This window comes from Neopsephotus bourkii, unplaced genomic scaffold (genome assembly GCF_033783945.1).
Source record: "Neopsephotus bourkii isolate Nb327-2 ecotype Australia unplaced genomic scaffold, CSIRO-AGI_Nbou_v1 NB_1508, whole genome shotgun sequence".
NCBI classification, from domain to species: domain Eukaryota; kingdom Metazoa; phylum Chordata; class Aves; order Psittaciformes; family Psittacidae; genus Neopsephotus; species Neopsephotus bourkii.
Genome location: NW_026901984.1, coordinates 4,401,669 through 4,423,817, shown reverse-complemented (window position 1 = coordinate 4,423,817; position 22,149 = coordinate 4,401,669). Strand labels below are relative to the sequence as shown.

General features: G+C 37.6%; 1 protein-coding gene across 1 annotated transcript in view; it reads left to right on the top strand.

Annotated features, from left to right (window-relative positions):
• Nucleotides 1–22,149, top strand: part of ABCA13 (ATP binding cassette subfamily A member 13) — a 174,397-nt gene that overhangs the window by 19,127 nt on the left and 133,121 nt on the right. The window contains exons 9-22 of the mRNA XM_061369648.1: nt 887–1,051; nt 2,568–2,770; nt 3,388–3,515; nt 5,406–5,500; nt 5,736–5,912; nt 6,296–6,501; nt 8,011–8,153; nt 8,497–8,614; nt 11,985–16,655; nt 17,954–18,060; nt 18,628–18,746; nt 20,090–20,262; nt 21,385–21,461; nt 21,984–22,105. Of these exons, the coding sequence (XP_061225632.1) occupies nt 887–1,051; nt 2,568–2,770; nt 3,388–3,515; nt 5,406–5,500; nt 5,736–5,912; nt 6,296–6,501; nt 8,011–8,153; nt 8,497–8,614; nt 11,985–16,655; nt 17,954–18,060; nt 18,628–18,746; nt 20,090–20,262; nt 21,385–21,461; nt 21,984–22,105 (6,504 nt within the window). The remainder of the gene's footprint in view (nt 1–886; nt 1,052–2,567; nt 2,771–3,387; nt 3,516–5,405; nt 5,501–5,735; nt 5,913–6,295; nt 6,502–8,010; nt 8,154–8,496; nt 8,615–11,984; nt 16,656–17,953; nt 18,061–18,627; nt 18,747–20,089; nt 20,263–21,384; nt 21,462–21,983; nt 22,106–22,149) is intronic.

Here is a 22,149-nt window from a genome sequence, read left to right as displayed (position 1 = left end):
GACTACAGTCTGGTAGATACAGTTGGCTGTGTAATCCCAGGCAACTCGCTAGCTACCTAAGCTAATATCTTGATTTGTGTGATTGTGTTAGGGCATTGAAGACCTGCAGAAAGTATGAAGGGAAATATAACCTGGAAATATCTGCTCTGAGCACTTTAATTCTGCATCTGAAACCTCAGGTAGTTCGGAGCCAAAACTTCGGCAAAACTTTTAATAAATTTTCTAGTCACAGTCAAGAGGAGTTAGGATGTAAAGTGTCTTGGAAGGGCATTAACAAGAAGAACTAAAATGAGCTATATTATTTTTGTATACTTTAATGATATTTATGTGATTGGGAATAATAAATCTTTCAACACAAAATCTAGAAGTCAGGCTGTGAGGAAAAAATTCTGGCCTCTTGGCCACATTGGTGAATCCTGCCAACTCCAATTTAAAACTAGTCTGCTGCATCCAGTCATTGGTTCAAATGTATCACTGTGCTCAGTGCTTTCTTCATCAGTAATTTTAATACTGGTGAAGTTGCTTCAATACAGTTATTCTAGTATAGGGGTACTGTATCATTGTCAAGTTTGTTCAGCGTCAGCCTGCAAATGACTGTAGAAGTAGTAATGAGGAGGTAGCTACATGGTGAAAATTCCTTGCATATACTAGTCTCACCAGTCTGCCAGGTCTACAAGTACCCTAATGGGCCACTGGTATTTTATACAGCACTCTTCATGTTGAATACTTTGAAGCATGTGTCCTAGAATATGAGTCTGGATTAAGTGGGCTTTGTTCTCACTGAAGGAGGCTATATTCCTTTTGTCACCAGATAAGTAAGTTGATAGCAGAGATAACACTCAGCAACTGTCTTGAGGTACACATCAATTTCTTATATCCCTGCCAGATTCCCACAGGAGAGACACTGGAGCAGTTTGTGTGCTTTGCTCTGTCCAGAGTACCAAAAGATGAAGCAAATAAAGAGAATAATGAAGACAATTGTATTTCTACATGGCATGAGGCCAAAATATATCTTGTTCATGCTGTCAGCAAGCTCAGACTCTATGCACAGGTGCACTAATAAGTTAATAGATTAAATCCCTAATTTTTGCATGTAGTTGTCAACAGTAACTCAGTATAAAGATCTGAGTTATCTATTAAATTTTTCTTTTGTGAATTTTTTGTCTTGCTAATAAGACAAAGTAATCCATAGAAAGAATTGTTACAGTAGGAAGTCTAATCTATCACCTTGTGTCCACTTAATCAGATTCTGTCGTTAACTCAAATACAGATTTGAAATCTAATCGGGAATATGGTGAAATATAATACGATGCAGAGGCCTAGCAGAAAGAAGTTTACTGTCCTACCTCATTCTGCATTAAGGGTGAAACTGAAAGCAGACTATAGGCCTCCACTGATACAGTATACAATTCATTTATTTTTGCCTTTTCTCCACTATCTCTGTCAATAGTAGCTGAAGCATGTTGCAGGGGATGAGAGCACATCTCTAGTATAGCATCTCAAAATTCCGCTCTGGCAGAACAACTTGACATGCAGTCTCTATGATGACATATGTGTAGTTCATAGAGAAAAGGATAAACAATTCAGATGTTTCTGAATGAAAACACTTCCCCAGCTGTCTTAATGCTGGTGTTTGTTTTTTCACTGAAATACGAGGTTTTTTTTAGTAAAATAATAGAAGTTGTGTACCAAGCTGCTGTGGAGATGTTTGCAATACCTGAAGAAAACATGTAGAGCTTACTGTGTGTTTCCTCAAAAATGGAGCCTTTGATTTCTCTCTTGATAAAGGTTTCACTGATGTATGACTTGAAGTAATAATTTGATTGCCAAAACTAAAGCACTAATTTCTATTAGCTGCAGGAAAATCCATTAATAATTGCAGCCATGATTTAAAAACTTTTCAGAAAAGCTGACATCCTTATGGTGGCAACTTGAAGTACTGTAAGCTGCTGGCCACTGGGAATTCCCTTGGGGAACAGAACATCTCTTATAGTAAAATTCTGTTATGACCACTTGGCATTAAATAAATTAATGGTGGAAAAAGGAGAGTAGTCAGTAGGCTTGGCCAGGCCATAGTATGCCTTATTTATTCCAGACTACACAATAGGAGCATGCAGGCTCATTTTTCTTCTCTTTGTGTAATGGGACTCCAAAAATATTGAAGCTGCTGCCTTCCATGTTCTTGTTAGTGTAGGCAGAAGCCCTGTAAGGGAAAGCAAGCTTTTGACTGGAGGTCTGCTTTTGGTTGGTTTCAGCCTCAGGCCATTTTTTTTTTACCATTCCTGGGTCTTTGGGCAGGGACAGCACAACATAGGATGTTAGTTCTCCATATGATATAGCATGTTATATAGCCAACTCGCAGGTCAGTCAAAACTGTATTGTAAATCAACCTCTGTGAGGCCAGTAATTTTAGAGTCTAGGCACACTGTTAGGGAGAAAATTTGCTATCATTATTAATTGTGTGTGTGCTTGGGGTTGTTTTAGACATACAAGTTCAGTGTATTTTCTAAATAATAAAGCTTTGTTTTTTTAACAAGGTATATTCTGTTTTGCATTCAATCTTCTAGGTATTTGAACAATGGTTCAGCAACAACAGGTTCTCTCAGAAACTCCTTTTGGAACTTGAAACAATCATAGATGATTTAATGTCTAAGTTTCTAGATGACAGGGAAGTCAGGAAACTTTTTGCAGAGATAAGTACCCTGATCCAGCAATGGAATAAGAAATCAGATGCTTACTTTTCAGAAGGATATACTGCATCTCATGATCTGTAAGTTATCTTTCTGCAACTTGTCTTATAAAATTCAGATCAACTGAATATTTATTTTGACATTGCACTTCACTGATTTCTGATTTATAAATGGATTGAAAGATTCTACACAGGACTTAAGCTGTAGACGCAGGGAGTTTATGTTTGTCAGAGGCTTATGAAAAGACTGTGGCAGAACACAGGAACTGATAATTCTCTTTCAAACTGCACATTGGATGATTTATATCCCTTCTGGGAGTTATAATGTTGGCCTCAATTTGGCATTTGTGTGGCTATATACTTGTAATAAATAGCTCATATCAAAACCTGTTCCTCATTAGAGGAGACTTGATCTATACTATAGAAATCAACACATGAGGATTAATCTGAAAGGTATAATCTATTATCTACTGTTAAGGGAGAGCCTGCAGTCAAATTGTTCAATAATTCATTTGTGCATTTTGGAATTTGGTCCTTTTTTTAATACAAGGAAACTGCTATACTGCTGCTGCTGTAAGAAACTACAAAGTAGATGATATAGTGACTGTGCAACTGAAAAACTCACATAGCTTTTTAGCAACTTTATCTTTTTGTTTGTAGTACACAATGCCAGTGTGCTCCACCTCTTTTGATTGCAGAATCCTGAATCTGGAGAGAATGAAATCTGTACTTCAGGATGTACCTCAATGGCCTGTTTCAAAGAGATTGCTTCTGGTAGATGGAGCCATAAGGAATGTGATAGCACAGTATTTATACTTCACAGAAGGTAAAGCTGAATGGTGGTAATTTGTTACTATCACTCAAATGACTTCCACAGAATAACATGGAAAATTGATAACATTCTACCTCTACGAAGGCATTTGGGCTTTGTAATACATGTGCCCTGGGTTAGGGTTGGAAGGGACATTAAAGATCATCTTGTTCCAAACCCCTGCCATGATCACATTCTGCTACACCAGGTTGCACAAAACCCCACCCAACCTGGCCTTATGCTGGGGGCCCCAGAACTGGAACAGTACTCAAGGTTGGGGTTTCACCAGGGTGGTGTAAAGGGGCAGGATCTCCTCCTTCGACCTCCTGGTCATGCTCCTTTTGATGTAGCCCAGAATACGGTCGGCTTTCTAAGCTGCGAGCTCACACTCCGGCTGATGATCCCCAAGTCCATGTCTCCCACAAAGATGTTAAACAGTGCTGGTCCTAATACTAACCCCTAAGAAATGTCACTCTTCACTGGTGGTACTTGGTTGTGGAGCCATTGACCACAGCCTTTTGAGCGTTGACTATTCAGCCAGCCATATAGGTATGAACAAGAAGTCTTGGTTTTAGATTTAGGTGTAGCTTGGCTTTTCTGGCTGGTCATTGCAAGTGAATCAAAATGACCACCTTACAGACTGGACAGCATTACTGCCTGGGGGTATTGGACTTATTAGGGGAAGCAGGGAAAGAGTGTTTTGGGGTTGCACAAGATAGTATGAGAGGTTTGGAAGGGGAACCAAAAGTGGGGAGATGAAATTATTTAGGTGGTTTGGGGAGTAACTAGGATGGGAAAACAGCAATAAGGTGACAAAAGAGGGGTTTCTCATAATAAACAGGCTGCTTGCCTAGCCATGCCCCTGACCCTTGTAGGTCTGTCCTGTTTTCTCTCCATACTGCACTTCTAATTCTTTTACTGGGTGAGGTCTCTCTATTCTGGGCTCATATGCCCAGATGTCAGCAGATGTGGAGGGAGACTGAGAGCCAGGGGCATCTGCTGGGCAGTCTGGTTGTCTGAGCCCAGCTGCTAGGGGGGATCGACACAGTGTGTGTACATATATATACATATGTCTCTAGCAGACCTTCACCCTGACCAACCAAGGAGGTTAACAGGATAAGGCCTTTGGTGCTGTTTGTTGGGCATGCAAGTGCTGTTTGTGTTGGTCTGTGTTGATCTGTGTGGATTTCCATGTGCATTTACTGTGCATGTGTTGGCTTGTGTGCCTCCCAGCCTTGCTGCTCATTGGACCAGGGGGTATGGAGCTGTGACAGCTTGATCTTTGTAGGGCTACTGGATTTGGCAACTCAATAACATGACCTGATAACATTTCTGTGGTTGTCTTTCATTTGAGAAGAGAGAGATTAGTTTTGCTTGGGAGCTTAAGCAATTAGGCAATCTTTCCATATTCCAGAAAATTTTGCTGGTTAAATCAAGTTACACATGGGAAGAGTTTATTTATAACATTCATAGCTAGAAGCCCACACAGGACCTCATTTCCTTCCTGGAAATCATGAAAGGTAGCTGAAGATGTTTGAGCTACTCTGATATACCTATGAAAGTGGATAGGATCATGCTTTTGCTGGTGTAAGAAGACTTGTTTCTTCTTCCTGCCTTGTTTCCATGAACCTTTTTCAGTGGTGGTGCATGAGGGGAGCTGTCTTTGCTCCCCAGAAGTGCAGAGTGCAACTGCGTACATCTTTTGTGCAAAATGGAGAGCTCAGGGCAGGGATGTCATCTAAACAAAATTAAACCTTTATACCTCTCTAAATAACTGCTGTATTTTTAAACTCTGTCATGCACAGTTTTCTCTTCCCATAAGGATGTTTCCTACTGTAATGTCCCAAAATTACTGTGCAGGTTAAATACTTTCTTTATGGGGTGTGTGGGAAAAATGTCTTACAGACACTTTACACAGCCTGGAAAAACTGATTCCCTTTGCCCAAAGAGATGGACTCATTCATCTTGACATCAGAAAGCTCTTTGTGGAGCTAAAACAGGTATGCTGTTATTTGATGTTTGTATGTTAATTTGCATAAAGTTCCAGAGGCTTATTTGGGGGGATAAAAAGTACTTGTTAAGTATTTCACTTTTTATTCGGCAGCATTTTGGTCCAACTTTACTTTGTACTCTTTTGTCTTTTTGCATTTCAAGAATTAATATGGAGTGTGAATCAAATCTGTTCCTTCATCTTGAATTCATTTTTAAATTGACAGTATATTAATTAAATTTTAGATGTTGATGAGCAATGCTTCCTATGTTTGCAATGACCTGCTTACAATGTTTGAGAAGACCCTAAGACTTCCACAGGGCTCAGATGGCACTGGCGTTTTAGCAATATACATGTGCCCTGGCAATGGCTCAGAGGTGACCTTTAAGCTAGGTAACCAGCTCCAGTCACTAAAGGAATCTGTGAGTAGTTCTGATTTTTCTTGTGTTTAAAGCTTGCAGTGCCTTACTTATAATACTATTACAAAATAAAATGGATTAGCAGGGGTTGTAGTTTACTGCTTCCTGTTTGCTAATGATAAGTGGATGGGTAACTGATTATTTAAACTGATGAAGATGTGCTTGGTGGTTAGGTGGTCTTGGTAAGTCTCTTGAGTGGATGAGATATTTTAGACCTGCTAAGTAGCTGTGGCTTACAGAAAAAGAAATGTAAGGTTTGAAAGACTGCTCATTTAATCTATTTTATGTTGTATTTCAATATCATTAAGATTACAAATATAAGAAGCAGGACCAAAGGTGAGCTTCCTTTTTACTGGTTTTAAATATTTCTTTCTTTACTGTGAAAGGTCCTGCTTCTGCAGAAAGTAACTCAAGGTCAACAGAGCCTGCCAGACCCAGTAATGAATGACTCTTTGGGATGGCAAGAAATAGAAGAACAGCTAACCAAAAATTATGCTTATTACTGTGAAATTAATCAATTGCTGAGCACAGAAGCACCATCTGAGGAGGATGCCCATTTCAGCTCTTGTCAGGAACAGCTGCTCTTCTCACTGTATGTATCTTGTGTACCCTTTAATACATAAAGATTCTGACTGGTACCAGCCTGGAATAGGGTATTATAACCAGTAACTGAATAGATAAAAAAGTTAAATTCCTGCTTTTTGCTTTTGATTGCCACCCAGTTTTAACAATTCCCTATAAGCACAAACAGGAAGGTAGAGGATGATTTTTAATTTTTTTTTTTTTGTTTAGTAGCAGCAGTAGTATTGAGGAGTAGTAAGTGTGGAAATAGGCTGAGGATAGGCACGTATCTAGGATTCTAAAAACATATTCTTCCTTTTTATCTTCTCACATCCACGTATTTTCTGCTACTTTTCAGCTTGCTTCCTGGTATTGCTCTCTGGTACTGTGCTGCTCAGGATGCTTGGCAACTTGGATCTGAAAGACTCCTGGGAGATGCAGGGAAATACCAAAAAGAGGGTAGTTAGGAAAGCACAGTAGGAGAGGTATTGCAGCTTCAAGTTGCTTTCTCAACACATCAGGTGGTTGCTGTTCCCCTATTTTGGCAGAAAATCGATTTGTCTTTTTATTAAGTTGATTGTCATTTTCAGTGACTCAGTAATTCTACTGATTTGAAATTTTAATGGTGATAAATCAGACTGTATTAGAGACAAATCCCTATATCAATAAAGTACTTTATAATAAGCTAGTGTTTTCCTGCTTGGCAATGTAAAGCATGAGAATAATACATTTAATGTGAAATTGCATTTATATTGGACGCGTGTTCTGTGTCACAAACTTAAACATGTATAGAAGACAAATGTCTACATTTGTTCTGTGCGTGAGATACTTGACAGAAGAGTTTTCTAAAATTATGAGCTCTAATCAGTCAAGAATCTGTCAGAAATTCCACAAGTTGCTTTGGTAGCAGGGATTAAATCCACAGATATTAATAACATCCCAGATGTTAGAAAATTGTTGTCATTTTTCTTGTCTCTTGCTGTTGGTCAGTGGCTGATTGCCTTCTCTCTCTCTCCCTGTTACTAAAAGACTACAAAATGACCATAAGGACTAGTTTTACATTCCTCTTGTGAGCATCAAAACTGCTGATAGATCTTAATGGGCCCTGGGAATAGATGCTTAAGTAACTTTGAAGACGAAGAAAAACTCAGAGCTATTTGTATGTTTTGTTGTTGTGTTGTTTGACTGAATGCTGGTAGGTCTTAAAGGTCCCTGGGAATAGATGCTTAAGTAACATTGAAGACCAAGAAAAAGTCAGCGCTATTTGTATGTTTTGTTGTTGTGTTGTTTGACTGATTGGTTTCTGGTTTGGGGTTAGAACGATGTAATACCTATGCTGTTGGTTTCTTTAGCAAAGAACTCTGCTATTAGACTGCCTGCTTGAGTTCCCATTTAAGTCAGTAGGACTGTCTGTACACATAAAATAGCAATAGAATTTAGCTAGAGATTTTGCAGAGAAACAGCATGTGTTCACAAGGTAATTTGACTTTGAAAGAAATCACTGGTTTAATAATGGTACCTTTGTTTTCTGTCATTTCAGAATTAATAATACACTTGAAGAAATTTTGTTTGTTTTTGAGGATAACCCGTACTGGGAGGATTTAGCAACTTTTGTCAGTTCGATGTGTGAGGTAGCTCAGTACATGAATGAAAGAGCAGCAGGCACCATGGGAGGTCAGTCAGGTGAGGAAAGAGCTACTGCACATCATAGGTTTTATTCTGATGGTTTCCTGTCTGTTGTAAGGTACTGTATTCCTTGGAAAGGGAAAAAATGATGATTTTTTATATTTGTAAGCCTGTTTGTGTTTCCATCAATCTTAGGATTCATCAGCTCACTGAAGCATTAGCAAGGAAAAGTTATAATATACAGAGCCTGACTCTGGTAAACAGCTGTGATTTTAGTGGCAGATAGAGGATTTTTGGGTTGTCCATTTCTACTGGGAAAATTCCAGCTGGTTGAACCTGTGGAGTGTCTGCTTTTTTTCAACCTGTCTCCTGATGTTGACATTTTTGTTTTTTTCTGCAGATGGACTAGAAACATCTTTATGTTCTAGACAAAAGCTCAGTTTGGAGACCATTTTAGGCCATTATTTAGCATTTCTGCAAAATTTACCAGATTATTCCTCATTTATTTCCTGGGCACGGTAAGGTTCAATTTAATTTCTTTATTTAACTGTTTTCCAGAAATCCTTTATCCCACCTCCACTTTGGACTTTTGCAATTATTGATAGATACCCTGCCTCTTTTCACCAAATGACTGATGGTTTTCAGTATTACTGGGAAGAAACAGAATCCTACAAAGAAAGTTACTATTTTGTGGCTGTCATTCAAAAGCATTAAAAAAGACATCTCCATCTTTGGTGTGTTATCAACAGTAATCAAAGTGGTATACTCCTGGCAGTTTTAATGTAGTGTTACAAGGCCTTCTTGTCACTAAGTTACTTGCATTATAGCCATTTAATCATCACTCTGTTAAAAAAAGAATTAAAGTATTCCTAGTTGAACAACTTTGGACTAATTGTTGAGTGCTGCCTCTGCTACTAAGTGCCAGTAAGTATTTACCATGCTGTGCTGGTGATCACGGCTGTTAATAGATAAGAATACTTTCTAAATTATATTTCTGGACTTTGAACTTTATTTTTCATTGTGCTGATATTTCAGTTCTTCGCTGTACCGATTCCTTCTTTAACTTATCAAATGGAAATAGCTGCAATCAATGCAGTGAAAGATGAAGAATCAAAAGCTTAGATGTTCTTGATATCTACCTTAAAAAACCCCGCAGGTTGCAGAATGCAAATTGCTAACTTCAATGTTGAGTTACACTTAAATACACTTCTTACAGTGTGTATTTAAGTTGCTAAGCCACTGTCCATTATATTTGAAAAATCATGGCAGTCAGGTGAAGTTCCTAATGACTGGAAAAAGGGAAATAAACCCCTTATTTTCAAGAAGGGGAAAATGGATGACCTGGGGAATTACAGACCAGTCAGTCTCACCTCTGTGCCTGGCAAAATCTTGGAGCAGATTCTCCTGGAAGGCATGCTAAGGCACATGAAAAACAACCAGGTACTTGGTGACAGCCAGCATGGCTTCACTAAGGGGAAATCCTGCCTGACCAATTTGGTGGCCTTTTATGATGGAGCTACAGAAGTGATGGACAGGGGTAGAGCCATTGTTGTCATCTACCTGGACTTGTGCAAACGTTTGACACTGTCCCACACGACATCCTTGTCTCTAAATTGGAGAGACATCAGTTTGATGGATGGACCACTTGGTGGATAAAGAACTGGCTGGGTGGCCGCACACAAAGAGTTGTGCTCAATGGCTCAGTGTCTGGCTGGAGACCAGTAACGAGTGGTGTCCCTCAGGGATCAGTTTTGGGACTGGTCTTGTTCAGCATCTTTGTCGCTGACATGGACAGTGGGATTGAGTGCACCCTCAGCAAGTTTGCCGATGACACCAAGCTGTGTGGTTCGGTTGCTACACTGGAGGGAAGGAATGCCATCCAGAGAGACCTCGACACGCTTGTGAGCTGGGCTGATGCCAGCCTCATGAAATTTAACCATGCCAAGTGCAAGGTCCTACACCTGGGTCGGAGCAATCCCAGACACAGCTACAGGTTGGGCAGAGAAGAGATTCAGAGCAGCCCTGTGGAGAAGGACTTGGGGGTGCTGGTCAATGAGAAAATGAACACGAGCCAGCTTCAGTGTGCGCTTGCAGCCCAGAAAGCCAACCGTATCCTGGGCTGCATCAAAAGGAGCGTGACCAGCACGAAGGAGGTGATCCTACTCCTCTACTCTGCTCTTGTGAGACCTCACTTAGAGGACTGTGTGCAGTTCTGGTGTCCTCAACATAAAAAGGATACAGAACTGTTGGAACAAGTCCAGAGGAGGGCTACGAGGATGATCAGGGGGCTGGAGCACCTTCCATATGAAGATAGGCTGAGAAAGTTGGGACTGTTCAGCCTGGAGAAGAGAAGGCTGCGTGGAGACCTCATAGCAGCCTTCCAGTATCTGAAGGGGGCCTATAAGGATTCTGGGGAGGGACTCTTCATTAGGGACTGTAGGGACAGGACAAGAGGTAATGGGTTCCAATTGAAACAGGGGAAGTTTGGATCTAAGGTGTAAGTTGTTCACTGTGAGGGCGATGAGGCACTGGAATGGGTTGCCCAAGGAAACTGTGAATGCTCCATTCCTGGCAGTGTTCAAGGCCATGTTGGACAGAGCCTTTGGTGACATGGTCTAGTGTGAGGTGTCCCTGCCCATGGCAGGGGGGTTGAAAGTAGATGATCTTAAGGTCCTTTCCAACCCTAACTATTCTATGATTCTATGATTCTAATGTTCAATCACTTTTGTGCTCTTTCTTAGCTTTCTTAGAAATTCAGGCACATTTGCTAGGACAAGGATTTGGATCTGGTCTTAAACACTGTTTCTAAAGTATGAGCAATTTTCTTTACACAGTGGTACTTAACAAAATGAGCTAACTTGTTTGGATTTTTGTGCTATACATGCAGAGGTATTTCTTTGACTTGAATGGGTCTAGGAAAGAGATTCTCTTTGGGGAATACATTTTTTAATTATTGACATCTTGGTTTCTTTCTTGTAGAAGCCATACCAGTAAGTGACACAGAAATTCCCTCACAAAGCTTTTTAGTTATGTGTGGTGTTCTGCATTTTAGCAGTTAAAAGTAAACATATTTCAGAAAGTATTTTCATCTTGAGATCTTGCTTTAGAATGCTCCTTCTCCTTGTATCTCAGTCATCACCAGTATGAGAGAGCTAGTAAAAAATTTTTTTTTTTTTATAGACATTGACACAATGGAAACATCATTCTAATTTTCACTGTGATTTCATGTGTTTTCCTTTTTTTTTTTTTGTTGTTGTTGTTGTTTGTTTGGTGTGTCCTGTCTCATCTCCCCTCCCCCAGTATTAAAATAACACTGTTCAGCTATCAGTCAGCTGGAATGTTTTGGCTTTCAGTATCTATGATAAAGAAAAAAAAACCAAACAAACAAAAAAAAAAAAAAAACCAAAAAACCAAAACAACCCCCAAACCTCATTCTGAATTAATGGAAAATTAGAGGGTTTGATTGATTTTATTGATAGTTCCTTTCTTTAAAATAATTAGTCTGTGAAGCATAAAAGCTTTGCTCTTTTCAGCAGCTGAAAATGCGACATACTTAAATTAAAGGCGTTTGACTCTCATGGCTTACAAGGTGGATTATAATTACTGATCAGTGCATGCTTCTTTAACCTAGCTGCCTACATTGAGGTTTTGATTTGAATGTGGTTGTGACTTTTCAGAGTTCTTTCACATTTTTGTAAAACAAAGTAATTGTCATTTGTGTTGTTTTAGTTTTTGTGGTGATTGTTTTATGCCTGATAATTAAATGATATTTGAACTTCTTTTAAGTGAATAAAATTATATTCTAAAATTATATAGTATCTAATTAACCAGTTATTGTCTGCCTGCTACATAAGTAATAACAAAAAAAAAATGTGCTTAATTTTTCAGGATTTTGACATCTTTCAAAGATTTCTTGAGAGAAGAAAACTTAACTATTTCTGATGAACAGGAAATAGAGCATCTTCTTCATCTGGTAGAAGTCATAGAACATATTATAATGCTTGACTTCTCAGCTTCTTCAAACCAGTCTCTAATCGAAAATACCTTGAATAATACAATTACATGGATGAAAAATTTTGGTGAGGGGAAGGAATCTGCAGTTTCTGAACTCCTTAATGAGCTGCAAGAAAATTTCCAGCCTCTTCAGCAATTCTGGACGAAAGAGAAGACAGAAGTTTTCTGGCATATAGTGAAAGTTGTATTCTCTAGGCTCTCTCATTTGAGGCAAGTGGAAGAGGAGGAGGCATTGGAGGCCTTATCTAGAATTATGTTTTCCATTACAGAAAATAAAATCCATAATAGAAGTATACTGTTGCTCCAAAATATTCTGACTGGTTGGCCGCAGTTAAATATTGCTGCTTTGAACCATCAAAAACACTTAAGTGAAAACTTCCTAAGGAATCTCCATGAGGTTGGATTGTTGGCTGATGAGCATGTCAATGTTTCTTTCAGCAGAATTCATGGGCTTAGTAATGCCTCCTCTTTGTTACTCTCAAATGCAACTTTTATATACAAAGTACAAGAATTGGGAGAAATTGTGCACAATTTCTTCAAAAACATCCAAAAACTAAACAGCAATAGTGTGGCCTCACTTGTTCCAATACTTTTCTCTCTGTATCAGAATGAAGATCTCATCTTAAATATTGAAAACAATAACACTCTGTTAACAGTTCTTTATGAGAGTTTGAAAGATATATCATCTTTTCAAGAATGGCATGATTTCCAAGATAGGGATCAAGTTTTTGATTTGCTGTCTGAAACTTTTGACGTTCTCTGGAACTTCACTAGTAAATCTCTCTGTGAAAAGTTACTAAACATTTACAACTACACAGAATTTCAGGCCCAGTCTCTTGCACAGAAAGGAAAAAAAGATATGCATGTTGTCTATAGCACTCTGAGCAGCCTTAAAACTTTGTTTATAGATGAAGAGCTCCAAAGAGATGTCTTTTGTTATTTGGAACAGTTTCTTGATATCTCCCCAGAATGCCTGTCACATAATGAGTGCATTGATTTTTATCTCCCAAACATTACTTCTGATGATCATTCAGCAGAGGTTTACAGCTTACTTCTGCTTTCCCTGGACAGTGTCCTGTCTAATGTAACAAACTTGGGAGATAAGGTAAGTGTGCCTTATGCTTTGCACTGCACTTTCACATGGCTTCAAACCTGGACAGAGATTTTTGAAGAAGCATCCAAAATCTTAAATTTGAATTCAACCTTTTTTGTCTGTCTAAGAGATGATTTGGCATATCTCTCTGAAAGTCTTTTAAATGCAACTCCTGATAAACTGTGCAATAGTACAGCTATGGTTATTGTTGAAACAACAAGAGCAGCAATGAATCTATTAAATATAATACTTGAAGGAGGTGGTGATTTAAATGACTGGAAAGATTTTGAAGCTTTCCTTGCCAATCTTCAAAATGTATTTAATGATCAAGTTGATGTCACAAGCTCACTTAAAGGTAACAGTTTAGACAGTGTTTTAGAAATGATGGGAGTCATGATAACCGAATTGCAGAAATCTGTACTAAAGGTTGTTAATGGAGAGTTTTTGAATTCTTGGCTTGATACTTTAATCTCAGAGAGATCTGGAGAATCTGAGGTAGAAGATAGGGGTGCTGATGTATTTTCCATTGGAAATTCCCTTTCTCATGTTCTCAAGCTTTCCCCAAAGGAACTTGGAATTATTCTCACTGAGATGAAAGACACATCTGCTTTCTTTAAGAGTGTACTTCAAGGAAAATATATGGTCTGCATCAGTGTTTTCCAGAATATTACCAAACTAATTTTGGACAATACTCTGAAAGACATAAGCCATTTGCAAACAAATTTTTCATCTCATCTCAATTCCTTACTAAACTTTTATAGTACAGTGGATGAAGCAGAGGACTGTAACAGATGGATACATGGATTCCGTAATCTCAGTGAAAATTACAAGTCACCTTTCCACCTTGAAAGTGCAAAACATATTTTATTTTTGCTGAAATCTCTAGAAAGCATTGAGACAGATACTAAGCTAATGAATGTGATGGACATTGTTAATTTGGTTTTTAATTTGATATTCCCTGAATGTTCTGTAACTGGTTCTGATGTGATTTGTCTAAACATTTATTTCAGTATTGTAGCAAAAACTTTAAAAAATATTCGTCCTGAATTTTATGTAAAAGATTACATTAGTTTGCTTGAATTTGTTTTTACGCTTTTAAGTAACTCTGGAGGGCAGATGGCTGTGAATGATTTAGTGGGACACTCGTGGTATATATCAAATAAGACCCATTTTATTCAGTCAGTTCATGGATTTAACAGGACTTTGGGGATGGTCCCTAATTCTTTTCACCATGACCAGCTTTCATCAGTAGAACTTTTGACAGAAATACAAACTCTTCTGAAAAATAAAACTTTTGAAGTCCAAGAAAACAGCTCCTCTCATTTAGGTATTGAGATTGAACCTTTCTTGCATCAGAAAAATACCACTTTGTTGATGGAGTTCTTTCAATATATGATTAGTAAACTTGACTCAAAGGGTGAATACAAAACATTTCTCCAGGAACTGATAGAAACAGCAGCTCTAAATATTGAACTGGTAAATAAAGCACTTAAAATATTTAAGTCTTCCAGTTTTACTGGCTTTCCATTAAGAGATGATAAGGAGTTTCTAAAGCACATGGTAGCCTTGGTGCAGAACATGAAAAGCATGGATGTTGAGTTCTTGATAAGTCAATTCAAACAAGTCCAGAGGAGCCTGGATAGCTTCTTTAAAAATATCGAACCTTTGTATATTGAGAACTCTGAGTTAAGAATGTTGACAGACTGGTGGGATGCATTTGAGAACAATTCATGTAATTGGAACCTGACTGGCTTATGGCAAATAACAGCACTCTTTGAACAAGATGAGCTCTATGATGTAGAAGAGATGTTCAGTTTCCTCGTTGATGTCATCAATCTTACAGAAAGATTAGCTCATGGAAACATCACGGAAGCTCTAACTGAAATCTATGCTTTCATACTGACTCAGGAAGAAAACATGCCAATGTTTGCTGAAGAGGAATTCTCTAATCAAGTAGAAAGTCTTCTGATGTTACTGGAGACACTGACAGATATGTCTGATGAACCTGCAGAAGCCTCAGTTTGTTTTTCTGTAGCATTCTGCTGGAGTCTCACAACAGCAACACCTCCCACTTTTACACCTTGTGACTTCGTGCATGCCAATTATACCCTTAATTACAAGGCAGTCATTGAAGTAATTAAGGAGCTGAAACTCATCACTCTGGAGGACAGTTCCTCATGCACTATGGAAGACTTTCAGATGGCTATCACTCGGAATCTAACTTGCTTTTTTCATCAGATCAAAGAATGGAACTCTATTCTTTTGAAGTTTTCTGAGCTTCATCATGTAAATGGATCAGTTCTCAAAGAGCTTCTAGATTTTTGGAATGAGCTGTCCCTCTATGCTTTGCCACTGCAGGTGAACAATACGTATTCAGCCAACTGTTCTTCTACGCCGAAGAGGCAAATGGCTTTACAAATTATACAAACACTGGGCAGTATGTCAGTGGCAGAAATGGAGATGGCTAAAAGTGTTATTGAACAGCTAGATGATCTTTATGGTGGTCTAAGTTGGAACAGACACTCAAGAACATCACTTATAAAGACTGTTCTTACTAACGTTAAGAATATGACCAGCGAAGTTTCTGGGCTTTTGGATACAGAAGCTGTCCTTCCTTTTCTTTCTCTAATTCAGCCTTTCATGATGCTGTCTTCTGTTGGGAACCAGACGTACTCAACACTTATGGTATTATCAGCTTTAAATGGAAACAGTAATATATCTGATAACTTTGAGAACTTCTGGTTTCCTATCGTTACAAGCATAGAAGATTTATTGGTGAATTTTAATGTTAGACACTTACTTGCAGTGATAAACCAAGAGTTTCAATTATTAAGGTTAGTCACTGGACAGTCCTCTTCAATGGATCTTGATGTTTTAATACAGCAGTTTAATGCATCATCTGTAGCTCCTATGTTAAGAAATTTTGAAGACATACAAAAGACTGTGAACAGCTTTGTATGCGAGTGTAACAGTAAAAATTATTCTAAAATAATACATTCTCTAATTCTCCTCATGACTAACAAAAATTCATCGAATGACCTACTGCTGGTTGTGAAAGATGTTATTGACTTTCTGGAGATATTCCAAAATAAGTCTAAGGAAGGTTACACTAATATGTTGTTTGTTGATGGTCATCTTAGCAGAGAAAACTTGAATAATACTCATACTGCTAATTCAGTTTTGCTCAAGAGTCTCCTTCATATAATTGCTGATCTTGCTGCTGCAGAAGAATTTCTCCATCCAAACAATATTGAGCTTCAGGCAGCTGACTTCATTGATTCATTTTTTGGTAACACACAGCATAGAGAAGTCTCTCTTCAGTCCCAAAACAGAACTCTGGAGTTTATCCAAGAGCTCTTGCAAATGATATTTCAGTCTACCACAGGACATGACAGGAACAAAATAACCTTCCTGCTAAAAGATTTGCATAAGGATATAATGACAGAAATTAGGTGAGTGTTTTCTATGTACTCTGACAGTGTGCTGAGAATGACAGAAGGGGTCCTTGTTTGTAAACAGCTCAATCAAAACTTTTAAGTTAATTACTGTTTAATTTCAGATTTTTTGAGTAAAACACTATTTTGTATGAACTTACATTGTTCAGACCAGACATATGTGATATGATGTTATATTTTGTGGGCCAGGTTACAGATGTGGTAAGTCATCTTTATTGATACTCAAGCTGGTTTCCTTGGAACTACTACAGAAAAAAATGTTTGAAGATATTAGTGTTTTAAAATCCTTGCAGGCATGGACATTGAACCAACAGTTATTAGTGGACAACAGTCATTTTGGCTATGGAGCTAGATATTAAGAAATGCTTGGGATTAATTCTCTGTGGGTTTTTTTGTTTGTTTGTTTTTCTTTCTTTCTATATCCAGATGTAGATATACTGTATTTGAAGTGTATTCAAATTAAATAATGTGTTGATGGCTTAGGCAAACAAGATGACCCTTTTAGGGCCATGCTTATAAGGTTAGGTTGTTCATTTTAGCAAATACAGTTTCGGAAGGAAACTTGAGACAAAGATCTTTTTTTGTCAGATTGCTCAGATCAAACATAACCATCAGGAGAGGAAACTCTGCTTCAGGAAACTATATACTAACAACTTCTTAAATAAAAGTACTGCTAGACTGGGGTAATACTCACTGAATGAATCCACAAGGCGGTTGCTCCAAACAGCTTTAGGGTGTTTTGCTGGTGGACCTACTGATCCTACTGCCATGGACCAGCTGAGAAATGGCATACTGAAGCTGATGCATGACTCTGATGTGTTATTAAACCTTTATGATTAAATTTTATGCAAATATGCAGAAACAATAGTCAGCAGGGCCAGGTATTAGCCAAATCTGTTAAAAAGTCAAAAGCAAATACTAGAAAAAGTGGTTTCTTTCCCTCAAATGCTGATTATCAGAGACTTTGGGTATTTTTCTCTTTGCCATCAAGTCAGTATATGCTGTGGGATTTCAGTATTTCTGAAGCTGTTATGACTTCACTTATTTCGTGAAAGTACTTTCTAGCACTTCTAAGGTCTTAAGAAAGCTGATGACTTGCTACCATGATGCAAACCTCTTTATTTTAAAAGAAAGTATGTTTTGATTTTGAAATAATTCAGACAAATGTAAAAACTGTTAATATTGAAATCCTCGTATGGTCCATTGAAGACTGCAACCTTTCATATTCACTTGTTAGAAATTTTCTGTGGTACCTTTGTCATGAAAATAATGTTTTCTTATTAATCTTTTTACAGAGCATCTAAAGTCTGCGAGATTCTTCAGGAACATTTAAGCCCTCCTAGTGTCCTACTCTTGCAGAAATTGCAGTTTACCATTTTGTATGTTCTTAAAATCTTGTCAGGTTGGTTACCACAGCAGTGACAGTACGGGTTACCATACGTGTTAGTACGGTAATGGTAAGGCTTTAGTCTGAGCAACCTTTTGTAAAAATAAGTTAATTTGAGTGACACAAATTAAGGCAAGCATGCTCATGCCTGGAAATTAAACCAACAAAGTTTGCTACTCACTGGAGGGTTAATAACATCCTGGTGTCTCCACAGGGAAATAGGATCAGGACAGTCTGCCTGAGAAGGAGGTTAGATGTGGTTAATATACGCAGCTTCTCAGAGTTATGCTTCTTGCTCACAAAACAAAAATGAAGTTTTCTTCTTTGGTTCTGTAGCAAGTATTGCTGTTCTTATTACTGATCAGGAAAGTATAATGGAGAAGACTAATGAAAATTGAATCAGACTAGCCCTTCTTGCCCCCTAAAATGAGAAATCTGTCTAGAAATCTGTCTCAGTGCCTTAACACATGATTTTCTTTGCTTTTAAGTTTTTTTTTCCTTATTAATTGGTTAACTTTTCATATGATTACAGTAATTTATTATTTTTTGTAGAATAATAAGCCTGGACATTTTCTCTTACAGAAGAACCAGCTGTTATTAGCAACCTTTTCTGCGTTGTTACAAAATGTAAAGATGGATTAATGGGTCACTTACTCCTCTCTGTCATGGAAGGAGTCACTCTGGTTCAAGATCATTATCAGGTCTGAGTAGATTCTACACCAACAAGTGTTCTTTACAACATGCATTAAACTTTGGAAACGGATTTTGTTTGTTTGTTTGGTTGGTTGGTTGGTTGGTCTTTTTGTTTTGTTTTTTTTTTCTCCCCCATGCTGTTTGAATGATGGGTTCTGACAGTAGCTATACAAAGATGAGTTTTGCATGTGTACAGCTCTGATGCCTTTGATGGTGACACCCAGAAGGAATTCCTATAAGTAAATATTGGTGAGGTTTGAAAGCTGTAAATATAACTAGAATTACTGGAATTCCTATAACTCGAATAATGAAATTTCCGTTAAATACTAAGCAGCAGCCTGTTCCTTTAAATGTTGGGATCCTGCTAATTTCATAAATCAGATGACATTTATACTTTGAAATCTTCACAAGAACAGCTGTGAAATCAAGCTAGATACAAATAAACTTCTTGTTCAGAGTTATTCAAGCTAAAATAACAATTGTGGTCACCAGTTGGGGTCAGTCTGTTTAACAGTGTGTGAAATTACCAAAAAGAGAGAGTAACTTTTGGCATTTTGAGAGTCATCCAGATTTGGAAACATGCCTGTGGATAGAACATATATGCGTGCACACAGAGGCAAAATACTAAAATCATACTTTCATTATAGAATTTGCCTCCTCTTTAGGAAATAGCTCTTCTATTTTGTCTACCTGGACATTTTGCCAATGTGAACAGCAATGTTTTGAAGTAAACATATGTCAGAGACATCACTCATATCTCAAAGTAAACTTTTGCTGAAAAAATGCATTTCTGAATTCACCACAGTTCTATGACCTACATCTGCAAATATTAAAAAAGTCTTGCAAAATCAGAAATATAAATGTGCAAGAGAAAAAGTAAAGGTGAATATTACACAAAACTTAATGCAAGAAAGACTTTGGATATGGATATCTGGATATTTTGGTTTGCTGAATGGCAACTGATGTTGTCTAGACCTTTTTTTCTCTCTTTTTTTTTTGAAAGATAAAATGGTCAGCCTAAACCAAACAAAACAGAAAGCAAATATTTCATTCTGAAACTGAATTTTGAATTAAAATGTTGGCATTTATGTTAATGCATGAATCTCCTTGGTAGGCTAAGTCATGTTCACAAATATTTTTGGTTGCTTCCAGAACTCAAATCTTTGAATATTCCTTCATTCTTGAAAATCTCTTGCCCACTTTCAATTACAAATACAATGAGTAAAAGAGTATAACCTTGCTCATATTCTCATTTGAAAATACGCATCATCTAGGCACCAAGACCTGCTACTTCAAGCAATAACACCATCTCAGGGATTTACTATAACCCTATGATCACTGTGTTTTGCAGGATATTGAGAGAATGTGGCCTACTTTTAACAAGGGGGATTGTGAGAGTATGGCATATATGAACCAAAAACTTTCCAATATTTTGGAGAGCTTCCTGAGAACCATGCAGAATACCAGCAATGGCAACTGTGAATGTCAGCTAACTTTGGGGAATGTACAGAGACAACTGCAAATGTAAAACCTTTTATATTTTCGTACCCTAAGCAGTTCTTGTTAGAGATGTTATGTTGTGCATACATCTGTGTCCTAAATTATGTAGTTACAGGAGAAATGCTGTTTATCAAATTCTCCTTAAGCTTTGTTCATTTAACTGAAAATCGAATGAATGCATTGCACAAATTATTTAAGTAATTTAGTAAGATTCTGGACATTTCTAAAAGCCCTTATACTTTTTGTTTGCTGCTCCACAAGTAGAATGCTTTGGATCACAAATAAGAAAAATTTCAATCTTCCATGACCTCAGTTGAATCAAAATTTTGATACCTTAATTTTTTACTTAAAGCTGGTTTCCTATGGTCTTGTCCTCTCAGCAGCTGGATGTCTCTTGAAAAACATTAAATATTCAAATCAGTTCAGTCAGAAACACAGGATCGCATTTTTAAATGGACAGGCTTGAGCTCCAAATAATTTCAGGTATCTGCTCATTCCTGGAGGAAGTATAGGAGGCTTTTAAGTATATGAATAAAACTGCTACTATAGCTTATTTCAAACTTTCTGTCAGTTAGAAGTGATCTTTGTTATAATTGTTGCTATAGTGGTTTGACTGATGGGTTGTTTTCATTATTGCTTTGAATGGTCTCTGAATTCTAGTAAAAATACAGAAGGATCAGAACTTTTAGACTGTGCTTTTATGGACTATAGACTCATGTCCAGTTTTGAATGGTAAATAATACCTGATGTGGGTAAACTATTTACTACTTAAATTACCATTAGATAGACTTTATTTGTCCTGAACTGCAGTGCTTTGTATCTCTAAGTTTCAAAAATGTGTGTTAGTAAACATGGAAGTGAGACATTGCTAGACCTGTGCTTTTCCATAAGCTACAGCTTGCTAGAGGCTTAGCCATCGTAGGGAGATATCTACATTCACAATCTCACTTAGGCATGAAATATGGTGATTCCTACACCATTTAAATACAGCCTGAGAAGGTCTGTATGGTTGCATGCACAGTATGTGCACATAGAGCCTAATGTGACCCTTTTGCTCCAGTTAGTGACTGTTTCATTATTCACATCATTATGCATAGTAATGTCAATCATTTCTGATAAGCTGTGAAACTAAGGCTATCATTTCAGGGTGGCTGAAAATTTGGAGCTACATTTGTCAGAAAATCCTGCAGCAGCGTTTCTCAGCAATTTTAATCTTTTGAATGGTGGGTTCAAGTTTTCTTCTCTTTTTTGCAAGTTACTGCTGTGTAATTTTGTAGGACAATAAGTGTTTCATTGTTTCTCAGACTTTTAAGGGATGCAACGTCTGGAAACTGCTGACTTAATGTAATGTATTTTCATGGTACTCATGTGCCCATACATGTGCTTGGATAGGTTACTCTGTCAGACCTTGTCCAGTAAGATGCACAGATTCATTGGAAAGAAGAGGGGACTTAGTGGAAGAAGAAAACCTTAAAGGACTAAAGGCTACTTCATTAATTTCAGATGTTCTCATAATACAGGGATGTGAGATAACCCATGCTCCTACAGGATAATGCAAATGGATACAGAAGCCTTTCAGTCTTCCAGGAGAGTGACCTTTACTTTTGAAGTGAAAGTGAATTACATGATATGAAGTTTTTGTGTCCTTTATCACTTCTTAAAATAAATCTAATGAAAAGGATACAGTCTGTGAGCAATTTAATTAAGCAGATTGGTACTGTTGGCACTATTTTTCTTCTCTTCAGGTATGAAAGTCAAAGATTGTGTGCAGAATCTTACTCGGCTGAGGCTGGACATTGGTTCTTCTGTGAATATTTCTGAGGAAACTATCAGTGCCATCTTGGAAGCCAGTATCTCTCATTCAAAGGTAAAACATCAGAAAAAGATATTATGTTAACAGTTCAACCTATA